General features: G+C 55.9%; 1 protein-coding gene across 1 annotated transcript; it reads right to left on the bottom strand.

Moving 5' to 3' along the window:
• Positions 1-5,524: 5,524 nt before the first annotated feature.
• Positions 5,525-6,699, bottom strand: LOC134807086 (putative uncharacterized protein FLJ44672). Its single transcript, XM_063781226.1, has one exon. It carries the CDS (start codon positions 6,510-6,512, stop codon positions 5,661-5,663), a length of 852 nt encoding a protein of 283 aa, XP_063637296.1. The 5' UTR covers positions 6,513-6,699; the 3' UTR covers positions 5,525-5,660.
• Between the last annotated feature and the right edge of the window lie 934 nt (positions 6,700-7,633).

Here is a 7,633-nt window from a genome sequence, read left to right as displayed (position 1 = left end):
ACCCTAACCCTAACCCTAACCCTAACCCTAACCCTAACCCTAACCCTAACCCTAACCCTAACCCTAACCCTAACCCTAACCCTAACCCTAACCCTAACCCTAACCCTAACCCTAACCCTAACCCTAACCCTAACCCTAACCCTAACCTAACCCTAACCCTAACCCTAACCCTAACCCTAACCCTAACCCTAACCCTAACCCTAACCCTAACCCTAACCCTAACCCTAACCCTAACCCTAACCCTAACCCTAACCCTAACCCTAACCCTAACCCTAACCCTAACCCTAACCCTAACCCTAACCCTAACCCTAACCCTAACCCTAACCCTAACCCTAACCCTAACCCTAACCCTAACCCTAACCCTAACCCTAACCCTAACCCTAACCCTAACCCTAACCCTAACCCTAACCCTAACCCTAACCCTAACCCTAACCCTAACCCTAACCCTAACCCTAACCCTAACCCTAACCCTAACCCTAACCCTAACCCTAACCCTAACCCTAACCCTAACCCTAACCCTAACCCTAACCCTAACCCTAACCCTAACCCTAACCCTAACCCTAACCCTAACCCTAACCCTAACCCTAACCCTAACCCTAACCCTAACCCTAACCCTAACCCTAACCCTAACCCTAACCCTAACCCTAACCCTAACCCTAACCCTAACCCTAACCCTAACCCTAACCCTAACCCTAACCCTAACCCTAACCCTAACCCTAACCCTAACCCTAACCCTAACCCTAACCCTAACCCTAACCCTAACCCTAACCCTAACCCTAACCCTAACCCTAACCCTAACCCTAACCCTAACCCTAACCCTAACCCTAACCCTAACCCTAACCCTAACCCTAACCCTAACCCTAACCCTAACCCTAACCCTAACCCTAACCCTAACCCTAACCCTAACCCTAACCCTAACCCTAACCCTAACCCTAACCCTAACCCTAACCCTAACCCTAACCCTAACCCTAACCCTAACCCTAACCCTAACCCTAACCCTAACCCTAACCCTAACCCTAACCCTAACCCTAACCCTAACCCTAACCCTAACCCTAACCCTAACCCTAACCCTAACCCTAACCCTAACCCTAACCCTAACCCTAACCCTAACCCTAACCCTAACCCTAACCCTAACCCTAACCCTAACCCTAACCCTAACCCTAACCCTAACCCTAACCCTAACCCTAACCCTAACCCTAACCCTAACCCTAACCCTAACCCTAACCCTAACCCTAACCCTAACCCTAACCCTAACCCTAACCCTAACCTAACCCTAACCCTAACCCTAACCCTAACCCTAACCCTAACCCTAACCCTAACCCTAACCCTAACCCTAACCCTAACCCTAACCCTAACCCTAACCCTAACCCTAACCCTAACCCTAACCCTAACCCTAACCCTAACCCTAACCCTAACCCTAACCCTAACCCTAACCCTAACCCTAACCCTAACCCTAACCCTAACCCTAACCCTAACCCTAACCCTAACCCTAACCCTAACCCTAACCCTAACCCTAACCCTAACCCTAACCCTAACCCTAACCCTAACCCTAACCCTAACCCTAACCCTAACCCTAACCCTAACCCTAACCCTAACCCTAACCCTAACCCTAACCCTAACCCTAACCCTAACCCTAACCCTAACCCTAACCCTAACCCTAACCCTAACCCTAACCCTAACCCTAACCCTAACCCTAACCCTAACCCTAACCCTAACCCTAACCCTAACCCTAACCCTAACCCTAACCCTAACCCTAACCCTAACCCTAACCCTAACCCTAACCCTAACCCTAACCCTAACCCTAACCCTAACCCTAACCCTAACCCTAACCCTAACCCTAACCCTAACCCTAACCCTAACCCTAACCCTAACCCTAACCCTAACCCTAACCCTAACCCTAACCCTAACCCTAACCCTAACCCTAACCCTAACCCTAACCCTAACCCTAACCCTAACCCTAACCCTAACCCTAACCCTAACCCTAACCCTAACCCTAACCCTAACCCTAACCCTAACCCTAACCCTAACCCTAACCCTAACCCTAACCCTAACCCTAACCCTAACCCTAACCCTAACCCTAACCCGAACCCGAACCCAAACCCCAACCTCAACCAGAACCCAAACCCGAACCCTAACCCTAACCAATAACCCTAACCTTAACCCTAAACCCTAACCCCTAACCCGAACCCTAACCCTAACTTTAACCAATAACCCTAACCCTAACCCTAAACCCTAAGCCTAACCGGAACCCGAACCCGAACCCTAACCCTAAACCCTAACCCTAACCCTATCCCTAACCCTAACCCTAAACCCTAACCCTAACAACCCTAAAACCCTAACCCTTACCCTAACAACCCTAAAACCCTAACCCTAACCCTAACAACCCTAAAACCCTAACCCTAACCCTAACAACCCTAAAACCCTAACCCTAACAACCCTAAAACCCTAACCCTAACAACCCTAAAACCCTAACCCTAACCCTAGTGAGCCGAGACCACACATTGCACTCCAGCCTGGGTGACAGAGCATGACTCTGTCTCAAAAAAAAAAAAAAAAAGAAAAAGAAAAAGAAAAAAAGACAGAGAAAAGAAAGCCAACAAGACACCATTAGGCAAACCATTGTCAGGTTATGGGAGTTTGGGAAGGAAAGTAGAGAAAGGAGAAGAAAGCTTATTTAAAGAATGGCTGAAAACTGCCTAAATCATGGGAAAGATTTAGACATCTAAATCCATGAAGCTTAAAGATTCCTAAAGAGGTTCAAACCAAATAGATACTCACCAAGTCACAATATAATCAAATAGTCAAAAGTTAAAGAAACTTTGCAGGTCAGGACAGACTCGAGTAATACATTCAAAGTGCTGAAAGAAAAAAACTGCCAGCAACTAATACTATGTCTGACAAAGCTGTCCTTCAGAAAGAAAAAAGAAATAACGTGCTTCCTCGACAAACAAAGCTGAGGGCATTCAGGACCACTAGGTCTACCTTAAAAAAATGCTTAACGGAGTTTTTCAAGTAAACATGAATGAAGTTGGGAGCAGTGGCTCATGCCTGTAATCCCATTTTGGGAGGCTGAGGTGGGTGGATCACCTGAGGTCGGGAGGTCAAGACCAGCCTGGCCAACATGGCAAAACCCCACCTCCAGTAAAAATACAAAAAATTAGCCAGGTATGAAGGCCACTGAGATCGTGCCACTGCACTCCAGCCTGGGTGACAAGAGTCAAACTACATTTCAAAAACAAAAAAACAAAAAAAACAAAACTTGAGGCCTGGCCTTCTGCTCCTCTCCAACCCCCCCTTCTCTGGGCCCAAGCCACCTTGGCTGAGGAGGGGGCGAGGTGTGAGCGCCTGCCAGGAACCCCCCGCCCGGACCAAGTACTCGGCCCCCAGGCCTGCGTTCAGTGAGGCCTCCCGTGGCGTCAGCATGTTCGTGTGGAGGAATGTGGAAGGTCACTCTGTGGCCATGTTCCCCTGGTACTCCATCCCCTTCCTCACCCCTCCCTGCAGCCACACGAGGCCCAGCAACCTGCCAGTCACTCAGTGGCCTCCAACCAGAGAAAACAACCTGCCAAGTTGGCAGCTGTTGCTCATGAGCATCCACCAGGTGGGACAGGGAGTGTTGACCCTGGGCAGCCCCCTGGAGCCACCTGCCCTGAAAGCCCAGGGCCCGCAACCCCACACACTTTGGGGGTGGTGGAACCTGGTAAAAGCTCACCTCCCACCATGGAGGAGGAGCCCTGGGCCCCTCAGGGGAGTCCCTGCTGGACAGTGAGACAGAGAATGACCATGATGATGCTTTCCTCTCCATCATGTCTCCTGACACCCAGTTGCCTCTACCACTCAGATGATGTCAGGCCCAGTCCCTCAGTGCCCTGCGCAAGGAACAGGACTCATCTTCTGAGAAGGATGGACGCAGCCCCAACAAATGGGACAAGGACCACATCCGGTGGCCCATGAGTGGCGGTCATGATCTTCAGCAAGCGGCACCAGGCCCTGGCAGGGCGCACCAGGGTCACTCCAACCAGGATATCCGGACCGTCAGCCAGATGCTGAGCGAGCGGTGGTACACCCTGGGGCCCAATGAGACGCAGAAATACCACGACCTGGCCTTCCAGGTGAAGGTGGCCCACTTGCAACAAGGACCGAAAGAAGTCCAGCTCAGAGGCCAAGCCCACAAGCCAGGGGCTAGCAGGAGTGTAACAAGGGCTCGTGGGAGCGGAGCATATCAGAGACGGGCACTGCCACTGCCCCTGGGGTGTCCTCTGAACTCCTGTCAGTTGCAGCCTAAACACTCCAGAGCTCGGATACCAAGGAGCAGCTTCTGTGGGGCAGAACGGCTGCACACAGTCAGGGAACCTGGCTCAGCCTGGCCCAAGCCTTCTCCCACAGGGGGGTACACAGCCTGGACGGCAGGGAAATAGACCGTCAGGCACTACAGGAACTGACACAGGTGGTGTCTGGCACTGCATCATACTCTGGCCCAAAGCCTTCTACTCAGTATGAAGCTCCAGGCCACTTTGCAGCCCCTGGTGAGGGAGGTGACCAGTGGGCAGCCCTGCTGCTGCCCACTTGAGATGCTCATTCCCAGCACATGGCCAGTGAGGACATAGCGAGTGACGAGGAGCACACGGTCATCCATGAGGAGGAGGGGGTGATGATGTCATTGCTGATGATGGCTTTAGCACCACTGACACTGATCTCAAGTTCAAGGAGTGGGTGACTGACTTGAGAGTGGGGACAACTCTGGGGAGGAGCCAGAGGGCAACAAGGGCTTTGGTGGGAAGGTACCTGCACCTGTCATTCCTTCCTCCTTTACTCCTGCCGCCCCTTGCTGGATCCTGAGCCCCCAGGGTCCCCCGATCCACCTGCAGCTTTTGGCAAAGTCTATGGTCCCACCCTGTCCTCCCCCTACACATACTCGGATGCTTCCTCCTCAACCTTGGCACCCACCTCCTTCTTACTGGGCCCAGGATCCTTCAAAGCCCAGGAGTATGGTCAAGGCAGCAGAGCGGGCCCCCTGTGGCCCCTACCCCTGGGGATGGGGACCCACGGACGCCTTCCAAGGCGACCTGTTTCCTCCCAATGGATCCTGCCACCTTCTGGGGCAAGAGACCTGAAAGTGTGGGCGACCTGGAGCTACCAGGCTCCTCAGTCATCAGGGTCCCTCCCAACACTAAGGCTTTCCTAGGCAGGAGCTGGGCTGAGCCACCCGGGGGGCAGAGGGGGGCTGGACTCAGGTGAGTATGGGGGTGGGGGCTCCTGCACTTCGACACAGGCAGCGGGAGGGTTTTCTCCCCATTCCCTCTGCACTCCCACCTTGAGCTATACTTTTTAAGAAAGTGATTCACCCTGCCTTTGCCCCCTTCCCCAGAACAGAACACGTTGATCATGGGCGATATTTTTCATTGTGCCAAAAAGTTGCCGTGACCGTCATTAAACCTGTTTAACACCAAATAATAAGTAAAATAAAATAAAAAATTCGGGCTTGGTGCAGAAACTCACCCCAAATAAATCACCTACCAAAATATTTACATAATGGTGGAAATATTCCAAAATTCAATATTTTGGGATTTATACACAAAAGATAAACAAATTAGAGGCCAAGAGGCTGCCGGAAGGGAAAAACGGGGCCTGGGAAGGCCGTTGTGAGGAATGAGCTGGGCCTAAAGAGGCCGCTGGCAGGCGGGAGCTGGGCCTGCCGAAGCGGCCGAGAGGCAGGAGCTTTGGACTCGGGAGGCCGCAATGAGGCAAGAGCTAGCTGGGCATGGAGAGTCCGCTGTGAGTCTGCTGTGAGTCCAGGCCCATGCAGGCCTTCGAGAGGCAGGAGGCCGGGCCTGCAAAGGCCCACTGGAGGTCAACTTCTGGGCCTGAAGAGGCCACCAAAAGTCAAAAGCGGGGCCTGGGAAGGCCGCCAAGAGCCATGAGCTGGTCTGGGCTGAAAGAGGCCACTGGGAGGCAGGAGGAGCTGGGCCTGGAGAGGCTGACTCGAGGAAGTTTTGCACCTGGAGAGGCCGCCGAGAGGACGGAGCTGGGCCCGGGAAGGCCGACTTGCTGCTCTTCCAGGCCCAATTCCAGGCCGACTTGACGACGACTTGGGCCTGCAGAGGCCGCCGGGAGGCCGGAGCTGGGCCTGGAGAGGCCGACTTCAGGACGATTTGGGCCTGCAGAGGCCGCCGGGAGGCCCAAGCTGGGCCTAGAGGAGCCCACCGACCTTGCCATCGGAGGGCAGGAGCTGAGCCTGGAGAGGCCACCGTGAGGCCTGAGCTGGGCCTGGGGAGCTTGGCTTCGGGAAGTGGTGGGCCTACCAGGGCCGCTGGGAGCTGGGCAGGAGCTGAGTCCAAAGACGGTGTTGGGAGGCCAGAGTCAGGCCTGGAGACACAGCCGGGAGGAAGAGCTGGGCCCGGGGAGGACGCCGGGAGGCTGCAAGTGGGTCTGGAGAGGCCGATTTGAGGAGGCCCGGCCTCCGCCTCCCACATGGCGGCCTCTGCAGGCACAGCTGTTTCTCCTGGCTGCATCTCCCGCCTCCCAGGAAACAAGCTCTTTTGGCTCAGCTCCCGCCTGCGTTTGTAGACCCCGAAGTTTCGGCAACCAAGCTCTTCAGACCCACATCCCGCCTCCCAGTACCTGAACAGTCCCAGCTCCGGCTGGAGAACAGAGTCTGTAGGCCCCGCCGTTCCCTCAGAGGGGTGTCTCCAGGCCCAGCTCTCGCCCCACCGCGACCTCCCAGGCCCAAGTCCCTGCCTGCCTCCCAGCAGCCCGCGTGCGACCCTGCTCCTCCCTCACGGTGGCCTGTTGAGGCAGGGGCTCACGCTGACCTCTCTCAGCGTGGGAGGGGCCGGTGTGAGGCAAGGGCTCACACTGACCTCTCTCAGCGTGGGAGGGGCCGGTGTGAGGCAAGGGGCTCACGCTGACCTCTCTCAGCGTGGGAGGGGCCGGTGTGAGGCAAGGGCTCACACTGACCTCTCTCAGCGTGGGAGGGGCCGGTGTGAGGCAAGGGGCTCACGCTGACCTCTCTCAGCGTGGGAGGGGCCGGTGTGAGGCAAGGGCTCACACTGACCTCTCTCAGCGTGGGAGGGGCCGGTGTGAGGCAAGGGGCTCACGCTGACCTCTCTCAGCGTGGGAGGGGCCGGTGTGAGGCAAGGGCTCACGCTGACCTCTCTCAGCGTGGGAGGGGCCGGTGTGAGGCAAGGGGCTCACGCTGACCTCTCTCAGCGTGGGAGGGGCCGGTGTGAGGCAAGGGCTCACGCTGACCTCTCTCAGCGTGGGAGGGGCCGGTGTGAGGCAAGGGGCTCGCGCTGACCTCTCTCAGCGTGGGAGGGGCCGGTGTGAGGCAAGGGCTCACGCTGACCTCTCTCAGCGTGGGAGGGGCCGGTGTGAGGCAAGGGGCTCACGCTGACCTCTGTCAGCGAGGGAGGGGCCGGTGTGAGGCAAGGGCTCACGCTGACCTCTCTCAGCGTGGGAGGGGCCGGTGTGAGGCAAGGGCTCACGCTGACCTCTCTCAGCGTGGGAGGGGCCGGTGTGAGGCAAGGGCTCACGCTGACCTCTCTCAGCGTGGGAGGGGCCGGTGTGAGGCAAGGGGCTCACGCTGACCTCTGTCAGCGAGGGAGGGGCCGGTGTGAGGCAAGGGCTCACGCTG

The sequence above is a fragment of the Pan troglodytes genome, chromosome 8 (genome assembly GCF_028858775.2).
Source record: "Pan troglodytes isolate AG18354 chromosome 8, NHGRI_mPanTro3-v2.0_pri, whole genome shotgun sequence".
NCBI lineage: Eukaryota > Metazoa > Chordata > Mammalia > Primates > Hominidae > Pan > Pan troglodytes.
The sequence above is the reverse complement of the archived record's forward strand: the minus strand, read 5'-3'. Positions and strand labels throughout refer to the sequence as shown.